Genomic DNA, 24,884 nt, shown 5'->3' on the forward strand with positions numbered 1-24,884 from the left:
GCTACCACCCTTCAATCACCCCAGCCCTTTCCCTCAGATCTCTGCTCTCACATCATGTTAGCAGTGAGGCCTTACCTGACCACTTGTATTAGTGAGGGTTCTCTAGAAGGACAGAACTAACAGGAGATATAGATATATATGTGTGTGTGTGTGTGTGTGTATGTGTGTGTGTATAAAGGGGAGTTTATTAAGTATTAACGTACACAATCGCAAGGTCCCACAATCAGTTGCCTGCAAGCTGAGGAGCAAGGAGAGCCAGTTCAAGTCCCCAAACGGAAGAACTTGGAATCCAATGTTCAAGGGCAGGAAGCATCCAGCATGGGAGAAAGATGTAGGGTGGGAAGCTAGGCCAGTCTCTCCTTTTCACGTTTTTCTGCCTGCTTTATATTTTAAGGCAGCTGATTAGACTGTGCCCACTAGATTAAGGGTGGATCTGCCTTCCCTAGCCCACTGACTCAAATGTTAATCTCTTTTGGCAACACCCTCTCAGGCACACCCAGGATCAATACTTTGTACCCTTCAAGCCAATCAAGTTGACACTCAGTATTAACCATCACAAGTCCACCCCTGTCAACTTGAACCCATACACATCTCTTGAGGTTATACATAATCTTCAAATAAAGGTAGTAATAAGCTCATGATTACACCAAGCATAATACAACTATCCTTCAAACAACCAGAAACGCACCAATCCCCAACCCAAATACCATTATATTAAGTTAACAATACTTACATGCTGATATGAAATCAATAAATCTTATGTCACATGATAATGGAAAAGGAAATAAAGATATTTTCTTAGTGCAAGTTTATATAAGCACAAACATGTTTTTAGCAAAAAATGGAGGAAATACCCAAGACAATTACTGTCCCTGTTTCTGTACCCATTCTGTATTCCCTTTGCCTTCAGCAAGCACCTCAGCAGGTCATGGTTTTTTTTCCTGATGGAGTGACCCAACCTTCATTCCTGAGGTGTCTGGGCCATTTGTAGTCCTGCCTGGATTGGGCTGTTGTAGTTTCCCATTGACCTTAATCACAGTGCATGGTAATACTAAGAGACACCCTAATGAATCTCCTGTATTCCATGTATATTCTTCCTTACCTCTGTTGTGGAGTAGTAGACTAACTTCATCTTGATAGTCTGGGTCAGTCACCCCAGCCAACACTGCAACTCCCTTCTTAGCCCATTGACTTAAAGGTAGGAGGAGCCCAAAGTATCCAGGCAGCAATCTTAACTTCCAGTTTAATGGAATCGTTATTGTGTCTCCTGTGGCAGTGTTCCTCCCTCTGGAACTAAGACATCTAGGCCAGCAGAACGTGATGTTACAGGAACAGGAAATAAAAATTTTGCTAGTGGATCACTAGGGGTGATGGTGAGTGGTGCCACTTCCGCTTCCACCCCTTGATTCCCCGACCCATGAATGCTGGCTATGGGAGAAATAGTACCACATATTGGACACTGATTCAGAGCATACACAGCCTTCTGGAGAACTCTGCCCCAGCCCTGCAAAATATTGCCATCTAGTTGGTTTTGTAATTGTGACTTCAAAAGGCCATTCCATCGTTCTATCAATCCAGCCACTTCAGGATGATGGGGAACATGGTAATATCAGTGGAATTCCATGAGCATGAGCCACTGCTGCACTTCTTTAGCAATAAAGTGAGTGCTTTGGTCAGAGGCAATGCTGTGTGGAATACCATGATGGTGGATAAGGCATTCCGTGAGTCCACGGATGGTAGTCTCAGCAGAAGCATTGTGTGCAAGATGGGCAAACCCATATCTGAAGTAAGTGTCTATTTCAGTAAGGACAAAGCTCTGCCCTTTCCATGATGGAAGAGGTCTAATATAATCAACCTGCCACCAGGTGGCTGGCTAATCACCCCGAGGAATGGTGTCATATCAAGGGCTCGATGTTGGTCTCTGCTGCTGGCCAATTAGGCACTCAGCAGTGGCTGTAGCCAGGTCACCCTTGGTGAGTGGAAGTCCATGTTGCTGAGCCCATGCATAACCTCCATCCCTGCCACCATGGCCACTTTGTTCATGGGCCCATTGGGCGACGACTGGGATGGCTGGGGAAAGAGGCTGAGTGGTGTCCACATATCAGGCCATTCTATCCACTTGGTTGTTAAAATCCTCCTCTGCTGAAGTTACCCATTGGTGAGAACTCACATGGGATGCAAATATCTTCACAGTTTTTGACCACTCAGAGAAATCCATCCACATATCTCTCTCCAGATTTCTTTGTCACCAATTTTCCGATCATGCCTCTTCCAAGTACCTGACCGTCCAGCCAAACCATTGGCTACAGCCCATGAATCATGTATAATTGCACATGTGGCCATTTCTCCTTCCATGCAAAGTGCACACCCAGGTGCACTGCTCAAAGTTCTGCCCACTGGAAAGATTTCCCTTCACTGCTGTCCTTCAGGGATGTCCTAGAAAGGGGCTGTAGTGCAACAGCTGTCCACTTTCAGGTGGTGCCTGCCTATCATGCAGAACCATCTGTAAACCAGGCCCTTGTTTTCTCTTCCCCTGTCAACTGATCATAGGGAACTCCCCATGAGGCCATTGGCGCAAGCTGGGGAAGAGAAGGCAGGGTGGCAAGAGTGTCTCCTGCTTCATCAGGGTGGCAGGAGTGTCCCCAGCTTCTTTAGGATCCTCCCACACATCCCCATTCCAAGTTTCAGGGTCCCATTCTTTTCTAATCAATGCCCTCACTTTAACAGTAGACACCTGGTGAGGCTGTGCATGCATGTTTAGTTGCAGGTCAGCCACTCACATGAGAAGAGCTCGTGTCTGTTTTCCCACAATTTCAGCTCTTTCTCTGCAAGACATAAGACTCTCACTCAAGGCAGTCTTAGCAGATTTGAAGCTCAGTATCTACTTCTGAAGCTGGGAGACAGAATCCCTGAGTTCATCATTTTCTTTCATCACTTTGTCCACTGAACTTAGGAGCAACCAACCCGCTTCATTATGCCCCTTGGTTTGCCACATACAGTCAAAGGTCTTATGTATAGAGTCACTAAACTCCTTGCCGCTCACAAGCGGTGAATCAGGAGTACCCAATGTGTTTATTTTGCATAACGCTCTAAACAGTTCATGCCAAAGACTATCAGTGTTCTCCGTACTATTAGAAGTAGAGTCCTTAGCACTTTGGGGTCTAATCATATTAAGCAGCGAACTCCAAAAACCCCAAAACTAATTAAAGAACTTCATCCTTAATATTCTGTTCCTCTAGAAACACTCCTGGTACCAAAATCTGTATTAGTCAGGGTTCTCTAGAGGGATAGAACTGATAGGAGATACATATATATACACACACACACACACACACACACATATATATATGTGTATATATATAAAGGGGAGTTTATTAAGTATTAACTTACATGATCACAGGGTCCCACAATAGGTTGTCTGAAAGCTGAGGAGCAAGGAGAGCCAGTCCGAGTCCCAGAACTGAAGAACCTGGAGTCCAATGTTCAAGGGCAGGAAGCATCCAGCGTGGGAGAAAGATGCTGGATCTCTGGGAGGCTAGGCCTGTCTCTCCTTTTCTCATTTTTCTGCCTGCTTTATATCACTGGCAGCTGTTTAGATGGTGCCCACCAGGTTAAGGGTGGATCTACCTTCCCCAGCCCACTGACTCAAATGTTAATCTCTTTTGGCAACACCTTCACAGACACACCCAGGATCAATAGTTTGTATCCTTCAATCTAATCAAGTTGACACTCAGTATTAACTATCATACCTATTTAAAAATCATCATACCTATTTAAAAATCACAACTCCACCCCCTACACTGCCTTTCCTTCTTCTCTGCTTTATTTTCTCCCTACAACTCACTATCATCTGACAAACATTATATTTTATTTATGTAGTTATTGTCCATCTCCCTCAACCCCAATAAGAATGTAAATTCAGTGATGGCAGAAAACAAGTAGGTTTTGTTCTCTTCTATATTCCTAGTGATATGCCTGGCACGTAACACATGCTCGCTAATTATCTGTGGGATAAATGTAGTACTTGGATTCAGCCCTCAAGTTGGAATGTCATCAATGTGATAGGGAAACTCTATCAAAACTCTGCTTTATCTTCAAAGCCCAGCTTAAATGTCTCCACCTCCATGAAGCCTTCCCTAGTCTGCTCAGTCAGACTCAATTTCAACTTTCTCTCTGTTCTTATATATAGCTTTAAAAGAAAAATACCTATTGTATGTATTATTTTTGCTGGGCTATAATTAGTTTTTATACCTGTGTTTTCCTTCTACATTATAAGCTCCCTGAATGCGGGGACAATTTTTTGGTCATTTTGGGGTCTACCCATAGGGTCTAGCATGTGGTAGGTGCCAGTTATATGTGGGATTTGTGTGTGTGTTGAATATTATATGCCCCAATGTAAAAGAAAGGCATCAGAAGCAGTCTCTACCTTCAAGAAGGTTGCGGTTTCATTGAGGAATAACATTCACATAGACAGCAGTCTCAGACAGTATCTCATGAGGAATGAGAGAAGAAGGAAAAGGAACCAAACATCCATTGAGCATCTGTTATATGGCAGTGACTTTACATGAATTACCACTTTTAATCTTCTTATTAACCCCTTGAAAAAAGTAATATTAGCCCCATCTTATAAATGAGATTATTGAAGCAGAAAGACGCAAAGTAAGAAAGCAAATTTTGGAGACAAAAAGAAATAGCATATACCAAGAAATTCTGAGAGCTTTCCCATCAGAGCTTCCCTTCTCTGTTACCATCAGTTGGGTGTGTAGTATCCCCAGAAACCAAGGCACAGGGAGTTTAATTTAACTTAGCCAGAGTCACACAGCAGTAAATTGAAGAACTGGGATTCAGACACACATCTGACCAACTCCAAGTCCCTTTCTTTCCAGTGTTTCTCGTCATACTTTAAACCAATGCTTCTTAATCCTTCATGTGCATTTGACTTACCTGAGGATTTTGTGGAAGTACAGATTTTGATTCAGTAGGTCTGGGATGGGACCTGAAGAGCTGCATTTTTCACAAGTCCCTGGGTGATGCCAGTGATGCTGATACAGGAACCACACCTTGAGTAGCAAGGTTTTAAACCATACGTAAGCTGGGCATGGTGGCCTGTAATCCCAACACTTTGAGAGGCCGAGGCAGGAGGAATGCTTGAGCCCAAAAGTTGGAGACCAAGCTGAGCAACAAAACAAGACGTGATTTCTTAATAAATAAATAAATTTAGCCAGGTGTGGTGGCATGCGCCTGTAATCTCAGCTACCCTGGATGCTGAGGTGGGAGGATGGCTTGAGCCCAGGAGTTTGAGGCTGCAGCAAGCTATGATCATGCCACCGTACTCCAGCTTGGGCGAAAGAATGAGACAAAACAAACAAGCAAACAAAAAAACCCACATACTTAGTTTGAGGAAATTGTGTGAATGACCAAAAGAAAATAAATCCTCTGACTAGTTGGCTCGAGTAACACTGGGCTTGCAGGAAATAAGCCAAGACTCATTGTAAGCCTCTCAGAGGTGGGATGGGAGAGAACAGTCATAGGTACTCCAGAACCCCAACGGACCCCCAGTCAGTGTGTTAAAAAGGAGAAGAGACCCCCAGTGCAGGTGAATGCATCCCCTTGAGTAACTGCCTGATGCCAGACACTCTGCTGGACACTTACACTCGGGCCAGCCCCTGTGGAGAGAAAGCATGAACTGAGATATCCAACAGACTGGAGTTCATTCAAATCCTAGCCTTGGAGCTACTTGCTGGTTGACTTTGGACAGATTATTTAACATTTCTCAAACCTCACTTTCCTTATCTGCACAGTGGGCCTGATGATACCCATTTCACACAGAATTAAATGAGGTAACATTAATAAGCCAGTTAGTACAGTGCCTGGCACAAAGTAAGCACTGAATAAATTGTAGCTGCTATTAGTCCCCATGTTAATATAATCTTCACAGTGATCCTTTGATTGTGAGAATTAAGGGATTATCTCTATTTTTCCAGATAAGAGAGCATGCTGATAAAGCTTAAATGACTTAACCAAGGTTATACAGCAAGCAGTTTTGAACCACACACATATTGATACATGCAGTAACAGCCATTCATCTGACCCTTTCTTGGGTGTGTTTGGGTAGATTTAAGACTTCTGAAAGCTGAAAAGACCTCTCAGAATGGGCAATGAGTGGGAGTCCCAGGATATGGAGTTGGCTGCAATTAACCTAGTACGTGGATTATCGCCATGCAGGTGATCTTGAGGTGACTGGGGATTTTATCATGTGCTTTGAGAACAGGATTTCAGCCTGAGCTAGGAGTTCTAACTTCCATAAAAATTCCTTACTCAACTCAGAAGTTTTCAACAGCAGCTACCCATCTGGCTGCCTCCTCAGGGGCTTTGCAGATGAGGGGAGTAACTGTTCAGTTTCTGGAGAATGATAGTTTTTAAAGAGCGAAAGAGCAAGGTGTGCAGATTGGCAGTGCAGAAATGCTGAGGTTCTTTCTGGCCAGCTTCTCTACTGCAGTCATCAACCATGAGGACGTCAGGATCAGAATAATCCCCAGGACCCTAAAGGCAAGGAAAAAGTATGTCTATCCAGAATGGCTGGGAAAATAAGGGGTTATAACCAGCTATGCTCTCAACACTTTCTAGAGATTAAATATAACAAAAATGCTTAACACAAACTACTGGAGATAATTTACTTTTTCATAGCAGATTCAAAAAGACTCTGATACATTTCAAGTCTCAGAATCATTGTTATAATAACATTTTAGTTCAAATGGAGTAACTAGCTGTGGCAGAGAGTACAGGATTTGAAGTCAAATGATCTAGACCAGAAGATCAGCAAAGTACAGCTCATGGGCCACATTGGGCCTACTGCCTTTTTTTCTAGATAAAGTTTTATTAGAACACAGCCACACTCATTTGTTTACATACTGTCTATGGCTGCTACACAATGGCAGAGTTGTCAGGGACCATAAGACCTACCAAGCCTAAACTATTTACTGTCTTGCCCTACACATAAACATGTTTTCTGACCCCTGATCCAGACTATGATCTAGCTCTGTAATCTTAGGCAAGTCACCATGTTCTCTGAGCTTCAATATCCACATCTATAAAATGATGATTATCTCTCACACAGGGTTGTTGGGAGAATCAAATGCATAGAAGGATGGGAAAGCATTTTGTAAACTCAGAATCTCTGTGGAAAGGTGGATAAGGGTGATTTTTGTTGTTCATCTGATCTGTACCGGAGGAGAACCTACCCAGGATATTCCTTGTTTGTGTTTTGTTTTCCAATCCGCAGAGTCAGTTTGTTGTTGTGTTCTCTCTTTCTCACAAATGCAAAATTAATTCCCTGGGTACCCACTCTTTTCCCCCTCTTCCCCCAAACTTACCAAACATTCTGGTCATATGCTTTCAGTAGTGGAGGACTAGTACAAATGCATACATCCCTTCTTTCATTTATCAAGCATTTGTTGATTACTTACTATGTGCAAGGATACAAACTTTTATGAGCTAGTTATTTTGGGAAGATGTGTTTGGTTTCTAAGGGGAAAAGTTAGATATACAAATTATTATAACAGAATAAAGATGTTGCCATGTCATAGTAAGAGGAGACATTATGTATTTGTGTGTATGCCTATGTACCTATGCTTTATAAAAACAGAAATATTGAAGTTCAGATTTAAGAACAGCTTGTTAAAAACAAAAACCTGTTTAATTCAAAATACTCTGAAGTGCTTTAAAGTGTAGCCGTTATGTGTAGCAGTTTTCTCTTGGAAAGTACATTCTGAATTCTAAGTTTCCATCTCAAACTGCCAAGAATGCATTTCCTGCCCATGCACGATAACTGGGGACCATTCACCCATGCCTGCTGGACAAGATTATTAGGGACTGGTCACAATAAGGATTGTAGGTCACCTGGGCACCAAGGGGCCAAATGCTCACTATAGTTTCTAAATTTTGGAGACAGTCTTAATTTCATAATATCTTATTTTTTAATAAAGAGGATTCAATAAACTTAACTTTAATGATTTCCTTTTTATTTGTTCACCTTCCATCAAAATAAACTCACAAATTGGGAACAAAAATACAGGTTGTTTTAATTTTCTGTTCTGAAAATACTGTTGCCATCCCTATGTTCTCAAATCTTGCTGCTGCCGATAAAAGGAGAAGATGTAGCCATTTGGAAAAAAAAAAAAAAAAACAGAATAATAAAAAGATATGATTTCTGGAATGCAGATACGTACTAGCTCTAGGTTCCAGACTGGATCCCTCAGGCCCTCCCAACATAGCATTTCTCTTGGTCCCCATAGAAAAAGTGTTGCTATTTTTTGTGAATGTGTTTCATCTATTTTTTTGTAGGTACACTTACATACAGAACTGCAAATCTAAAACCCATCACCAATATACGGCCACCAAAATTAAAACATAAAATTTTTCCTCATTTTACTCTCCTTTACTACTGAAATAGTTTCTAAAAGAAGTAAATCTTGGGTTTTTATGTTTTCTACTTAGGGATTTAGTCCTCTATAGGGCATGTTAAAAGAGAATGCTTAGATCCATAGAGTATTTTTTATTAGACTTAGTTGGACTCCTATGATGGTGAGAAGCATGTTAAGAAAACCTGTTCGTGAACTAGGCTAACCACAGGTAGTTTCTTTGTGGTGCCAGACTATCTCATATCTTTCAATTCATAGGCAAGTTTTTCTGCCTCTGTCCTCCTCTTGTTCAATGCAATGTTCTGTTTTAGAGCTTGCAGTTCATTATTTTATATCAAGGAGAATCATCATCTTTTTTTCCTCTTCCTTTCTGAAATGATGTTCATCTGTGTTTTATTTTTATTTTTTTATTTTCCCAAAAGCACCCTCATTCTTGATGTTAAATGCAGTCTCTCTCTAAAGCTAGAGCAGATGATAACACAGTTGTGCTAATTGCAGTCAGGAACTAAGGTGATGGTGGATTTACTGATACAAGCAAGTGGCTTGACATGATACATCTTGCTGGGCAAGAGGGCTCCTTTCCCTCATTTGACCTTCAGAGTCTTCCTAGGACTTGAATGTGTTTTCCTTCCTCCAGAAGCAAAGGTCTAAAACAAAATAAAATATAGAATGTAAAAATTATGCTCATTATATTTATTTTAGATTTTCATCAATATATGAGTAATTTTAGAAAGATGGGCAGTGTGTCAGGAGCATGTACCACTAGTAAGCATGATTCCTCCACATATATTCCATGAGTATAATAAATCAAGTACTACTCCAATGTGAGTTAGGTCTAATGTTTCCTGTTAAGTGGTGAGTGTTTTGTTTATATTTTTCATAGTTTATTTCAATTTTACACAAATTAAATTGGGCTGGATAGATAGACCATCTGACCAGTTTCCTAGAACTTATACATAAGGTTTATATTGACATAATTGTTTTAAAAATACCCTTTAAAAGCAGCTCAACTTGGTGAATGACTGTTTTTAAAAAGTGATTATAAGAATACTTTAGTACAGCAATTTTTAAAGCTTCTCATATATGCAAGGTAAATATGACTGAGAAATTTGCATGATGAAAATATATTTAATTAGGTGAATTATTTAGCTGGGTTTAATGAGATGGAGACAAATTTCAGATAAATGATATTTTTAAACCAATGAAATTGGTCTCTGTATTTTTGTATTTGCAAGATGAAATTTTTTGGAACATATGGCAGGATCTTGTAATTCACCTCACCCTGCCCCCTCCACACACACACATACATACACACCACTCACACACCATACTTACACAGTGAGATGGAAAGAGAAGGGTCCCAGCAGCTGGAGTGCACCCAGCATTCTCTCCTTCCTCTTCAGTTACTAATCCTGGCTGGTGAAGGGCATGTCTGGTAAAGTTTGCCCCTGCCTGTCTTCTTCTCACCCTGTTCTTCCAAAACAAAGGAATATCCTAATGGAAGGTGTTGTCATTTTGGGTTTTCCATTTGGGGTCAAATGCCATTGAGCTTTCTTGTGATTCTCTTTGCTCCATCCTATAATAAGTCGCCCATTTTCTCATCCAGAACCCAACTTGTTTTCCCAGGTTTCCTCCTACAACCAACACAAACACAGACATTTACCAGCAAAACAGAAGCTGTTGGAAAGATTTTTTGGCCGCTGAAATGGGCTCCTGTCACCAGGACATGGCAGGCTTTTGCTGTATTATCTCCCAGCCCTGGCCCCAGTACTCCAAAGAGAGCTTTATGTAATCAGTCTTTGCTGACATGTGATGTCCTGTCATTTTCCTCCCCTTCGGCTCTGCTGCCGCCCACAAATCAATAACATTGCCTGGGAAGTTCAAGCTGGTTTTGCAGCCACCCCAAGCTCTGTGTTTCTTAAAGGGTATGTCAGAAAATGTAAAGTTTCCTAATGATATTTCTGGCTGATGACACATGGCAGAGCTGATGGACTATTTATAATCAGTGGCACGATTGCAAGCACATTATTTTTATTTCACTTGGGGGGAGCCCTATCACTTGCTACCTCTCTTTGCAGACAAGTTGATGCCATCTCCACCTAAAGTAGCTAAATCCTCTTTTCAGAGTGTATTTGCACTCTTAGCTTTGTGTTAGGAGCTCCTCAGCTCTTTTCAGTAGTAACCCCCTCTCCTTTTTCTTTATTGTTCTTTGACTCAGGGGATGATGAGGGTAAAGAACGATTTGTAGCAACTGCTGTAATTCCAGCCATGCCTGCGTCCTTCACTATACACGTCTCCAGTCTTTGCTACTCAAATCTTGCTACATCCCTCTGAGTGTGGGTGTGGCTGGCATGACCGAGGCAATAGACACAGTTACTGTGTCCAGCACTTGCCTCAATTTTACGGGCCTGAGCAGAGCATAGCTGTTTTTTGTTGAGCACCTACTCCAATCTAGGTAATGTACTTGGTAGGCATTTTGTACACAATCTCTCACTCTCTCAAACCTACCTGAGGTAAGTGCTGTTATCTCCAGAACAGAGATTGGAGGTGGGAGGGGGAGAGAGATTAAATGACTTCCTTACAAAGTCGCACAGCTGACAGGGAAAGCTCTAAGGCTCCAGTTTCTCTTCTGACAAACCACACCTGTTCTCTTTCCTCTACCATGTCCTGCCTCTGCCTGATTATGTGGATACTTGTGTATCTCTTGTGTGGCTGTGCAGGGGCACTTACCCAGTTTTAGCTTGCACAGCTCCTAAAGTTTAATAGCCAACAAGAGTAAGAGTTGGAGGAATTAGACACTTCTCAATCTGGGGGTAAACCCTGGTGTAAGAGGAACTGTATATCAAAGGAGAGTTTTGACTCACTGCAGTGGGAAGTGTTGCCTCTATAAAGATACTGAGCATGCTCTCTCTCTCTCTTTCTCTCTGTCTCTCTCTCCCTTTCTCTCTCTCTTTTTAATATTTCCACAGGACAGAGTTTAGGGTATGGATTTGTTAACTATATTGATCCAAAGGATGCAGAGAAAGCCATCAACACTTTAAATGGACTCAGACTCCAGACCAAAACCATAAAGGTAAGAGGTGATGTGCCGGTTCCTGATTCAGGAGGCACTGGTTAAATTTCATTCTGTTGATCTGATAAATCCAGGCTATGTGGGGGCTGGAAGCAGTGTTCTTGATTTATTCAAAGAACATTTACCATCCACTATATTAAATGGGAGACACAGGGTGTTACAGAAGAGTGAGGTGAGGGTTGAGTAGAGGGAAGGGATCACAAGCTGTGAGACCTCCAATTAAAAGAGCAGATGGGATATTTGGGATTCAAGACCCCACAAAGAGGGCCTGTGAGCCTGAGTCTGCAAAGATGGCCAGAGCCGAGCCAAGGGAAAAGGCTGAGGCAAGGAACCTGTTCCAGGCAGAGGAAACAGTGCATGCAAAGCTGTGAAAATGTAAGACGTTGTGAGCAGGGACAGCATATAAATAGTGTGGCCTAAGTTTGGATGGGAAGGTGAAAAGATGAGGATGGGAGGTGGCAGGGCCAAGTCAGGAAGCTTTGTGTGCCAGGATGCAGCTTGGCTTTACCAAAGGGTGGCTAGGACCCTCCTAATCGAGACTCAAAAAGGGAGTATCAGTTATAAATAAACATACCAGTGTAATAGGGAGGGATGGGTACTATAATAAAATCGATGAGAGCATAGTATGGGAATGACAGAAGAAGTAACATTTCAGCAATCTGAAAATAATTAGATGGGTAGATAATATCTCAGGAAGGGTTGTTTTAAGTCAAAAAAGAAAAGCGATAACCCAGAACCTGCTCCTCCAGAAGGAGGTTTAAGTTTCTGTCACTGGATAGTCATACTCTCAGTTCAGACTTCACTTGTGGGATCCTTCAGGAGGTAGTGCTGTTTGCCTTGGAGATTCCCTTGGGCAGCCAGTGGTGGTCTAGTGGATGGAGCCTGCCTCCTCTTCGGCCTTCCTTCCCTTTCTTCCCCCACCTCCAGGCAGCGTCCTGCTTAGGGGCAGCTGCCAGCCAATTAATGAGTCCCCATCTTTCATAGCCTATTAAACTGCAGGGAAGTGTCTCCTGGGCGCTCTTATCCTCACGACAGCAGGTCTGACGCAAAGTAGGACAAAAGAGAAACCTCTCCCAGAATGGAAATCTATAGATGGCACCAGCTCTCAGCATCTGAAAACACAAAACCAGAACTTTTTAGTCCAACAAAGCTACTTTTCCAACATCGAGCCTGATAGAGGAGACTACTGGTATAAGATAATCTTAGCTGGAAGGTAATCAAAACAAAAACAAAGCAAAACCTTTCTCTTTTTAGAATATGTGATTATCTTTCTTTCTTTTTTAAGCAGCTTTACTTTTGCAATTGAGTTTAGCTTATTTCTAAAGATGATTGCTTTCCCTGATCTCATACAGCCTGGTACACAAAGATCCCAAAATGGACCTGATTCAGGCTGCCTCAGTCTAGGCTTAGAATCATTTCCTATGAGTTCTCTAATGAGGAAATAACAAAGAGTTGTTTAATTGTGGGGTAGTCCTCTGAGACGCAGGAGGATTAATTTCTTTCAAAGTAAAAACATACCTATTTTCATGCTTTAAGACAAGACCGGATGCTCATGTCACCTGACTCTTTGATGAGGCCACACTAGACTGAGAGCTGTATTTGTAGTTTTGATTGATTTTCTGTGCTATCCAGTTCAGCATTAGAATGTCAGACATTTACTCTTCCCTTGACAGACACACTAACCTTGAACTGAAAAAGGTACATTTCTTTACAGTTTTCTTGAAACCCCAACTCTTCTCCAGGGGCTTAGGATCAAATAATCAACCTTCCATTTTGCTTTTTTTTTTTTTTTTAAGTATTCCACAAGGCCATTGTGGTTTCCCCAAAGACTGAGTAGACCTGGCTTTTCTGGTCTCAGATATACCCCCTAGCCCATCATGCCATCAGAGGCTTTATCTAAGTGGATCTTAGAGACAAGGAACATTGATTTTCTTTCTGTAAAGAGTGAGTCTGCCTCCTTCCATTATCTATATTCCTTTCCCCACCCCCTCACCCACCCTGTGCTCAACCTGCATCAAAACGCTGCCAACACATTTGCACCCAGCGGTAATGTGGGCTTCTGAGACACTGTAGGATTCAAAATGCACGATGCCACGGCTGAATCAATAATTTCCATTCTCCACTACGAATGAAAATTTAATGTGCAAACCTGGGGATTTCAGCCCTTTCATTAAAGCAGTTTATTTGCTGTACTAAAAATTAAGTTTGAGTGATAGGTTCCTTTATTAACTTTTCTTCCATTTTCTAAAGGGACACAATGTTTTAGGTAAAAATCATATTACAGGGAAGAAAAAGCAAACCCCTTTTGTGTGCTGTTTAATAGTCTCATCATTTATTAATTTTTTTAAATTGCTCTTTTGTCTTTCAGGCCACTGTTTACCTCTGCTTCTGTTTGCTTTGATAAGTGACATGAGATTTATCTCTTTGCTCTGACTCCCATGAAGGAATAGTTAACTTGCCTGTCTGCAAAAAAAATCAAGTATCTTGTTTGGAAGTGTACATTACAGAGATCTCAGGACCATCTAGTACATGTTTGTGAACTTTGGTCGAATTTCTCCCTCCTTTTCAAATTTCTGGAGTGCAAAACACTCTACTTTAAATGTAATGCACAAAATAGGTTCAGGCAAATCAATAGTTAATTCCAAAGCCGTGAAGGTTAATGATTAACAGGTGAATTCAGGGAAGGTTCTGGAAAGCACTAAGGGAGTGGTGGAGACTGTAGTGAGCAGTAAAGAGGACAGCTATTCTGCTGCTGCTGCTAACTGTTTAAACCCAGATTGTTGCCAGATCTACCGGTTGTTCAATACACATGAAAATCTAGATTTTTTTCATGTCAATCTCCCAATTTTTAAAAGCTAGAAAATAACTCAAAGAATGTTAAGAGTTATATAGGTGGGCCAAACAGAAATTAATAGTTGACCTTCTGACAGGCAGTTTGCAAACCACCCCCCAACCCACCCCCACCCAAAAAAAAAAAGAAAATGAACTCACATTTAAATATGAAAACATTGTTTTGCCAATTGGTAGTGAATGGCTCATTACAAGTCCACTACAGGCTAGGCATCCCAAATCAGAAAATCTGAAACCCAAAATGCTCCAAAATTTGAAACTTTTTGAGCACCTACGTGACACTCAAAGGAAATGCTCATTGGTGCATTCCAAATTTCAAGTTTTTGGATCAAGGATGTTGAATCAGTATAATGCAAATATTCCAAAATCTAAAATCTGTGGTCCCATTTCTGATAAGGGATACTCAACCTGTACTAGGAGGTACCCAAAAATGATGATTCCCAGTCAACAAATATCCATTTCCCTTTTATTAGGGGCAGTGTTACGTGACTGTGTGTGAATACTGACAGCATTTAGAGAGCAATCTAGACCTCTGTCCTCCAGGAGCATGCAGTCTAGGCATCAGCACAGCACCAAAGCAGAGAAAGAGCATGATGTGTAATTAAGCTCCCAATGCGTAGTGTGGATGGTGACTCCAGGGGAATTGTTCTTTGGGTTATAACTTCTTTAGTGGGAGAAAGTTCCCACCACACATCTTGGAGATCAGGCTCAGAGACGTGAAGTGACTTGTCCAAAGCCATACAACAGGCCAGCAGTGGAGTTCAAGTTAGCTTCAAAACGGCCTCTGAAGGATTCTGTCAGAAGAGGAGCTGCTTAATGTGTTAGCATGAGCTTGAAATAATAATAGTAAAGATTAATAGTAATGCTAACTTATAGTGAGTATTCACTCTGTATCCAATACTATTATAACCCTTTTACATGCTTGATATCATTTCATCTCTGAAATATCCCTGGAGCTTGGTGCTTTATACACATCAACTCTAATTCTTAAAATAGCCCTGTCAGGTGGTACTATTATTACCTCCTTTATACAGGTGAGGAAACTGAGGCCCAAGGAGATTTAGAGACATACCCAGGATCACACAATTGATAAGCGAGACTTGGAGTAAGAAAAAATGTTTTAAAAATAACTCTCTGGCAGTAGGTCGTAAGTGTTGGGATGTCATACTGCCTGCTTGCTCAGCAACACGTGCATTCTGTGAGGATGAGTGGGTGTGTATTTGGCTCTGTGCACACATGGGTTATACTCTGTGGCATGGGAAGGAGAAAAAAAGCAAACAAATGAATTGTTTGTCTCCTCCAGGTTCTTTAGTAAACAGACATGGCTCAGGGCTTCTGCCATCAACCTAGGGACAGACCTGACTTCATTTCTTCTTGAGTCCCTGCTTTCCAGGCTCTGTGCTAGGTCCTCGGATTTGGGTGAACCAGAAATGGCAGTGCCCTAGAGATTCTTCCATCCATGTATGTCAGAGAGCTATGGAGTATGGACCATGGGTTTACATTCACTGGCCTGCCAGAGCAGCCTGGAACCCCACTTGGGAAATTGGGTCATTGTTTAGTGTTTCAACCCTGAGCCCAGTAGAGATGACTTGCCTCATTTAGGGGTTTGGGATGCTATTTGTTTAGCTTTGTTTTTGGTGCGTGCATGCGTGCGTGTGTGTGTGTGTGTGTGTGTGTGTGTGTGTGTGTTTTAGACAGAGTTTCGCTCTTGTTGCCCAGGATGGAGTGCAATGGTGCAATCTCAGCTCACCGCAACCTCTGCTTCCCAGGTTCCAGCAATTCTCCTGCCTCAGCCTCCCGAGTAGCTGGGATTACAGGCAGGCAGTACCACACCTGGCTAATTTTGTATTTTTGGTAGAGACAGGTTTTCTCCATGTTGGTCAGGCTGGTCGTGAACTCCCGACCTCAGGTGATCTGACCGCCTTGGCCTCCCAAAGTGCTGGGATTACAGGCGTGAGCCACTGTGCCCGACTGGCTTTGTTTTTTAAAGTCATCTCCAATAGGGATCATTTTAGACTCTGGAAATGGCTGTGGATTCTGAAAAATTATTCCTGGTACTCCTTGACCCCACACCTGATGCCTGTCCCAGGCCTGACCTTCTCTTGGGCTCCAAAAGAACAGCTTCTGAATTTACATTGTAATTTTATACTTTTACTAAGAACCGCTTCCGTGAAGTTGCATTTGGTCCAGCTCTGTCACATTCATTAGGAACAAAGAAAATGAGTACCTTCAAAAGAGAAATATGTTTACTAAAGTTTTGAATTGATGTTCAAGTTACATTGAGAACTTTCAGTAAAAAGTGATCCAAAATGGAATGTGAGGGTTTGGTATCATATCCCCTAAACCGTTCGGAGTGTTGGGACACCTGTTTGGGTTTTGACCAAAATATGAGGAGTAGGATTAGACAAGTGTTTGCTGCTGGCTCTGCCTCCAGAAGCTCCTGCCTCATGGGGAACACAGACATGCAAATGACCAACTCTAAAGCAGTGGGATGAGGCAGTCATAGGGCTGCAGAGGTTTCTATTTGATATTGGAGTTGGGGAGATAGGGAGCTGTGCAAGGTTTGAGTGAGCGAAAGATCTGATCAAAGTAAAGTTCCAAGAAAGTTCATCTATCAACGATGCGCCACATAGAATGTTTGGCAGATGAAACCAGAGCTTACAGGCTGCTGTGGAAGGTTTTCGTCAGCCTTAGACATTGGTTTCCACCAGCTCTATTAGAAGCCTTATCCACTAATTTTCAAAGCAAAACATGCTTCTTTGTAAATAATTTGGTATTTACAGGATAATATCATGAAGGCAATATCAGCCATTCCTAAGCCAACAGTGTTAACATTTTTATATATTTCCATCCTTTTTTTTTTTTTTTTTTTACTGAGATAGGGTCTCGCTCGGGAGTGCAGTGGTGCAATTCCAGCTCACCATAACCTCCACCTCCTGGGTTCAAGCAATTCTCGTGCTTCAGCCTCCCAAGTAGCTGGGATTACAGGCACCTGCCACCAAGCCCTGCTAATTTTTGTATTTTTAGTAGAGACAGGGTTTCACCTTGTTGGCCAGGCTGGTCTCAAACTCCTGACCTCAAGTGATCTGCCCATCTTGGCCTCCCAAAGTGCTGGGATTACAGGTGTGAGCCACTGCGCCCGGCCAATTTCCATCTTTTTTTTATTGTATTATATGTGCACAAATGACTTAGGGACTTACCTTTTTCTAATAATTACATTAAGCTATTAGCCAAATGATTAAAATATGACTTTAAATAAAATATTTCCAGAGGACAGGTATTATGAATGATTGCAGGACTGGATCTGGGATGAAGGGGCAAAAGAGCTGCTCCTGCCACTCTGAGCAAATCTATGAGAGTTAGCACTTAGGCAGGCAGCGGGTGAGAGAATAAGAAAGATGCTTAGCCATGAGGCAGCGGCCCAGTTCTGGAGGCGGCGGCCCAGTTCTGGAGGCGGCAGGCATAGAGAAGGGGAAGGTGTGTGAGGGAAAGCTTTTCAGAAGGAAACACCTTCCTTCTCTGGGAAGGAGAGTGTGCTCCTTCATTTCCGCCTCTTCCTGTTGTGATGCTGCTTAACCACTTCTCCATTTTCACTTTATTCTTCTAATACCACTAATGGTGCCTCTGGGGGTCTTTCCACACTTGAGCTTTGCAGGTTCCAGTTTGCCCCTCCCACTTCTTTCTCTTGCCAGGGGTCGTGGGGAAGCTGCGCCTCCCCTCTCCTCCCTGCATCCACCTGCCTTGCTAAGGGCCTCCATTCCGCTGAGGCATCTTTTCTTTGCACTCAGCGTAAGCAATTATTTCTCCTATCACTGCTCTTAATGCTTTCCGGAGAGTTAGCAGATCATTTTTTGCTGATGGATATCACCCCACCCAGAAATGATGGACTGCCTCCCTCAGTCTTGTTAATAATAAAAAGGCATTTTCTCTCCTCCTCCATTATCTCTAGAGTCACAGCCTGGGCGAGAATACTTCTCTGCCAAGGTCAGCAGGGGCGGCTGGATCACTGAATCCCCAGAGAGCCAAGAGAGAGCATGTGGCAATGCCAGCGGAAACCAGAGACACGTTTACCCCCGTTGTACTAGCAACCCTCTCTTTCTTGTGGGAGATTTTATTTGGCTGCTCAGCTTCCCAATGCCCTGTTCACTTCCTTTGAGTGAATAATTTCAAATACAAGGATAGGAGTTGGAGAGATGGAAATACAGTTCCTCTCTTCTCTCTGCTCAGTGAAAGTGATATGATCCCAGTATCTTGAAGGTCATTCATAGTGTCCTGTGTCCACATCTAAAAAGGAAATTAGACCAGTATGGGTTGAGAAGACACAGGTTTTCAGAAGTACATGGAATGGGATCTGGGGGCTTTAGCTGTCTACAAGTGTAAAAGAAGCCAACAGTGTGATGCGAGCTGCTTCAAAAAAAAAAAAAAAAAAACTCAGCACAACTTTGGCTGTGTTGGGAGAATTATGGACTCCATATCACAGAAAATAGTGGTCCTTTCCTGTCCACTCCGGTCAGCCCATCCTAGTGTCTTATGTCCCATTCTCAGCTTCACATTTTAAAAGATTGTCTAAAGGTGAATGACAAAGATGGGAAAGAAGTCTCTGCACCCACAAATTCACCTCACAATAGTTGCTTTTCTATTCTCTAGGAAAGAAAATTCTGCAGTCATCCTGAGGCATTAGTTTGATCCTATATTTCGAGAATCTGGGAAGAGAACCTGTGTAGATATCAGAGTAGAATGTTTGCCTTGGGTGGTGGTGAGGCTCCGATCATCAGAAGCGTTCCAATGAACTCATAAGGGATGATGCAGAAGGGACTTCAGCCCCACAATGGAGCCTGACTAAATGATCCTAAAGGTCCCTTCTAACTCTGAGATGCTATAATTTTGTGTTATTTCTGGTCATAGAACTGCTCTGTCCAGCATAGTAGCCACTAGCAATATATGGCTATTTATATTTGAATTTAAATTAATTAAAATTTAATAAAATTCAAAGTTCAGTTTCTTAGTCATACTAGGCATGTTGGAAGTGCTCAGTAGCCACTTGTAGCTAATGGCTACCTATATTAGACGGCACAGATAAAGAACATTTTCCTGATCCCAGAAAATGCTGTGGGACAGTGCGAGCCTAAAACATCAGTGGCCCTGAGGATTAAAGATTCACTTCTTCATGGTGCTCATGCAGCCTCTGGTCAGGATGGCTGATCTGTCAGTGATCAGAGAGCACCACACTCCTCTTCCTTCTCCCCTTTTGTCCATTCAAAAGAGCTCTGAGTTCAGATGGCAAGTCAAGTTCCAGCTCTGTCAAAAACTGGTAAGGATGACCTTGGGCAACTTACTTTACTCTCTGGACTGGTTTTCTCATCCGCAAAATGATTTCTTCCAGTTCCAACAGTATAACTATAGTGTGATCTTTCTGGCTTGGTAACCTTTCAGGGAAAGTAACAGTTTGTGCCAAGCACACGGCTTTTATTTCACTGTCTGGGTTAGTGTGGCATAGTGGAAACATCCCAGAACATGGAATTGTATCCCAGTTTGTCTCTTAGTTCAGCTGTGTGACCTTGAATAAGTACTTATCTCACTGAGCTGGAGTTTGTCGTCTGGAAAATGGAACTAATGATATCTTGTAGGGAATCATAGCTTACAGTGGATGCTCAAGAAATGCTCCCCAGAATGAAGATGATGGTGAATGGTGCTATCCCTAAGGTGAACATTACATGAGGAGAGGGGAGGACTTTTTTCCATCTACGTGTTTCAGAGATGAGTAAGGCAGTAAAGAATGAGTCTGAATTTTACTAAGACTCGGGCAACATATGTAAAAAGCTTTGTATAGGGAAAGTATTATGAAACTTCCAGGTGGCCACAGTAATCATATCAGTCTTTTATAAAGCAGGAGCCAGGAGTTGCAGTCTAGTGAAGAGACTGAATCTGGGGTCCTGAGCCCAAAACCAGATATTCCACTAACCAGGCCATGAAACCTTTAGCACAGCTCTCCCTTCTGGAGACCACTAGATAGACAGAGAGAACTTAGTACGTACTAAGTATGCCTCTTTGATAATTTGATAGATATTTTAGAAGAAGTTGCAAGACACATGAATCTATCGTCATAGCTTTTCTGTTCTTTAAAAGAAATACTTACCTGGCCTACTGGGTGCCAGACACCCTTATGATATCCGTAGATACTCTTTAACTGCATGATTCTTTCTGGCTTCTTCATCACATCAGAGTCAGCTCTTAAAAAAATAAGCTAAAATCCACAGCATAAAGTATATGATACATTTCATTTCGCTTGAGAGAGCATTTTTTTGAGCTCTTGCCCTGATAAAGCTTTGAGACTAGATGCCGCAGGGGTCCATGGAGATCACCAGAATGCTCAGACTCATAGGGCAGGTAAGGTGTTATCACAGATGCCTGCAATGGGAGGTAGGGTAAGTGTAACTATTGCCATTGAAAGATACTGCCTTGTATCTTCTGTGGAGTCAAAGGAGAGGAGAGTCATTTGTGCCTGGGCCTCATGGAGGAGGTGGCATTCAGTATGGGCCTAGAAAGATGGGCAGGAGTTTATTTTGACATGATGATGAACAAACAGCAAAACAAAGACATGGGAGTAGAAATTTTCTGGACATATTCAGAAAACTGTGACCATGTTTTTGTTTGAACTGGAGCATAGGGTGCATGAAGGGGTTGGCAGGAGATGAGAGGTTAGGCCAGATTCCAGAGGGCTTTGAATGCCCAGGTAAGGGGTTTAGACTCCCATCACAAAATGACACAATTGGAACTCATTAGAACCATTACCATCAAGTTTTACCTCTGATAAAAGAATAGCACATATTAGGTGGCAGGTAGGGGAAGTGTAAAGAGTGGTGCTACATAAGCGGATGCCTGTCCTGCCTGTGGACAGGCCCATAGCCACAGGCACAGAGGTAAACTGATTCTCACAATCAAAGCTGCTGTTTCCAGGAACCAGTTGGCTTCTTTCTTCTGTCCCTGCTCCTAGAAGTGGGATTGTAGGTCCTTGAGAGGGTTCGTTCCTAGAAGGCCCTGGCAGCATCAGAATCTGTTCTCTGATTCCATTCTCCTCATCTCCACAGGGACTTGTCTGCTCTGGGGAGTTTGTATGCGCTCAGAGAAAAGGGTGTTACAACAGATTGGGGAAAATCTGCAGCCTGATCTTCTGAAACGATTGGTTTGTGCGTGTGTGTGTGTGTGTCTCCTCTGCTAGACTAATAGTCCTACATGTCAGGGACTGTTGTATTCATCTCTGCACGCTTGGTGTCTAGCATAAGGCCTGATTACATAGCAAGTGTATCAAAGCCATTGTTTATTGAGCGTTTACTGTGTGCCAGGCATTGTGCCTAGGAGGCTTAAATGCATTTTCTTGTTTAACCCTCAAACAGCTCTATTACAGAGCTTCTAAACTATGTATTCAAGTGATGCAGCTCAGAAAGGTTAAGTAACTCACCCCATAGTCACACAGCTAGCTAATAAGGGTCAGGTTTCAAGTCCACATCTCTCCAACCCCAAAGCACTTGCTTTTAATTGCTGTCTTTTCATTCTAGAGCAGGTGCTCACTTTCAGTTAAAGTAACATAAACAAGAACTTCTTTGGAGTGATTTGTCTCAAAATATAGTTACCCAGTACTCTAACTAGCACCTATCAATGAGACCCATAGGATAAGGGGTGGTAAGGCAGAAAAGATGGCCCTGGGGTGTGAAGCTAGAATAATAATAGGAGAAGAATGGAAGCTAGAGGGGAGACACATGTGAACTCAGTAGAAGGAAAAACTTTTCAACAGTTAATGAGGCTGGGCATAGTGGCTCACACCTGTAATCCCAGCACTTTGGGAGGCTGAGGCGAGCAGATCATCTGAGGTCAGGAGTTCAAGACCAGCCTGGCCAACATGGTGAAATTCCTCTTCTACTAAAAATACAAAATTAGCCAGGCATGGTGGCGCCTGCCTGTGATCCCAGCTACTTGGGAGGCTGAGGCATGAGAATTGCTTGAACTCAGGAGGCAGAGGTTGCAGTGAGCCAAGATGGTGCCACTGCACTCCAGCCTGGGTGACAGAGTAAGACTCAGTCTCAAAAAAAAAAAAAAAAAAAAATTAACGATGGCCAGCAATAGTGTAGGATGCCGCATGAGGTGGTGAGCTTCCTGTCCTTGGAAATGTATAAATTGAGTGGTCGGCTGTCTTGGATCCTGCCCTAAACTTTTGGGGCCACTTCCAGCACCAAATTTCTGTGAAGCAGATTTCAGGAATATAACTTTCTGCTGAGTTCACCATTGCCACTGTATGTCACTTTTATGTGACACTATGTCTCCACTTACTATGAACCACAGTTATAGAAATTTGCAGTTTTGTGAACAGAATGCCTAGCTCATGAAAAAAATCCAGTCAGTGATAGAGGCCACGTCATTACTGTAATCCAGAGGGGCCCAACAAATGGCATTGCTGTTTTCCACATCCAAGTTCTTTTTTTTTTTTTCGCTCTGTTTGCCCAGGCTGGAGTGCAGTGTCTGAATCTCAGCTAACTGCAAGCTCCGCCTCCCAGGTTTACGCCATTCTCCTGCCTCAGCCTCCCAAGTAGCTGGGACTACAGGCGCCCGCCACCTCGCCAGGCCAGTTTTGTTTTTTTTTTTTGTATTTTTTAGTAGAGACGGGGTTTCACCATGTTAGCCACAATGGTCTCGATCTCCTGACCTCGTGATCCGCCCGTCTCAGCCTCCCAAAGTGCTGGGATTACAGGCTTGAGCCACCGCGCCTGGCCCCACATCCAAGTTCTAAACCAATTGAGAAGTAAGACAAAAGAGAAAAGTGTATGGAATCCTAAGGTCATCTTTATTGCCAATTAAGGCCTGGATGGGTTGCATGGACACAGTGGGCTCCATAACACTGAACTTTACACTTTTACAGACTGACACACCCTGTCACACGTGCTCTAGATCCCACAGGCAGAGAGCGGGTTCTGCCCTCATAAGACAGAGCCTGGAACAGAATGTCTGCTTCCAGCTGGCGTCTGGCTCCCAGAAGGAAAGAAGCAGGCAGCATCTGAACCTCACATGCCTATTTCTTTTCTTGAAGCCTCCATTCAGCGGAGTCACTCCTTTCCCGTGGAGAAGAGTGGGTGAAGGGATAGCAATAGGCCTGGTCTGTTACCGCAGAGGGTTCTCTCCGCATGGAAGGAAACACTGGGAGTAGGAAATGAGTATCTCCCTGTTGGAAGCAGCCCTCTGTATTGAGTGCTTCATTTCTTTCCTTTCCTTTCCAGACTAGGATTCTTGAAGCAGAGACACTCCCAGCACCCATCCCAGGGCCTGGCACACAGTAGATGTTTAGGAAGAGGAGGAATGAATGAACTCCCATCTTCAAATGCCAGTGTTTTTCTAAAGAAGCAATTTTCTGGGGCTGAAAAGGATACCTTTTCCCTCTCATTTTATCCCCCTTATTGCACCCAACATGCCGTTATCGTGTTTTCCATGTCCTCACCCTTTTCTGTATTATGGAGGACAGAGAAGGAGTGAGGTGTTGCTGGATGATTCAGGGAACATTTTTCCTCAGGTCATGCTGTTCTTCCCACCCTTCCCAGGCCAAGCCCTGTTTATGAACAGGTAAAGGGAGTTGTGGGTGCTGCATGGGAAGAGGCAGCCCCAAGCCCTGGTCCTGATACCCCATCTGTGATGCATGGCAATGCCTGCCTTACCCACCTTGGTGAGATTTGCTGACAGCAGATTTGGAAAGTCACTTTGGAAAGTGGAAAGTACTTTGTCGGCATAAAGCAGTGGGATCTGTGGAAATGTGTTAGAGGACATTCATGTCAGTTAAGTGGTAAAAGATGGTCCAGACCCCACCAGGGTGGCAGAGGAGGGCAGTGCCTCTACAGGCATTCCCTGGTAGTGTTCCACATGTTTTGTTTTTGTTTTTGGTGAAATTGGAGGTTATGTCCCAATGGGAGCTAGATTCCCAGGCTGGCCCACAAAAGCCTGTATGACTCATCACATAATAATATGTGTAAGTATCTACTAAGTTCTAGGTATGTGCTAGACATATTAAATACATTATCTCAGTTCTTACAATAACCCATCAAAGGATAATTGACCCCCTTTTTACCAGCAAAGATGTTGAGACTTATCAAGATCAAATCACTTGCCCAAAGTCATGCAGCTAGTGAGTACTGGAGCTGACCCACAGTCAGGGATCATAAGCATGATGCTATAGCATCCTTCTGGTGGAGGATGGGAACACTGCGAGCACCAGGGATGCGGAGAGCTGAGGAGCTTGGAGGGACTGCAGATCTTCCATGGAGATCATCTGTAAAGTCAGCTGCTCACAGTCACCTGGCCATGAGCCACCCCTACCCAGAGAGAGGAGTGGCTTCTTCACTCCCTTCTCTTTCTGAGTTACAGAGGGAGGTCAGTGCTGGCCTAGAGATGCCAGTCTTGTCTTCAGAGATTCTGGAGGAATTAAGCAAACAGGATCCTGACTGAGGCAAGGGGAGTTCTCCAGGGTGCTGGCTCCAGTGTCGGAAGCCCTGTGACTCCAGGCC

General features: G+C 43.0%; 1 protein-coding gene across 6 annotated transcripts in view; it reads left to right on the forward strand.

The window, feature by feature from the left end:
• Positions 1-24,884, forward strand: part of ELAVL4 (ELAV like neuron-specific RNA binding protein 4) — a 155,668-nt gene that overhangs the window by 117,294 nt on the left and 13,490 nt on the right. For all 6 annotated transcript variants that reach the window (XM_011971634.1, XM_011971636.1, XM_011971631.1 and 3 more), the window contains exon 3: positions 11,390-11,493. In XM_011971634.1, the coding sequence (XP_011827024.1) occupies positions 11,390-11,493 (104 nt within the window). The remainder of the gene's footprint in view (positions 1-11,389; positions 11,494-24,884) is intronic.

This window comes from Mandrillus leucophaeus, unplaced genomic scaffold (assembly GCF_000951045.1).
Source record: "Mandrillus leucophaeus isolate KB7577 unplaced genomic scaffold, Mleu.le_1.0 Scaffold1232, whole genome shotgun sequence".
NCBI lineage: Eukaryota > Metazoa > Chordata > Mammalia > Primates > Cercopithecidae > Mandrillus > Mandrillus leucophaeus.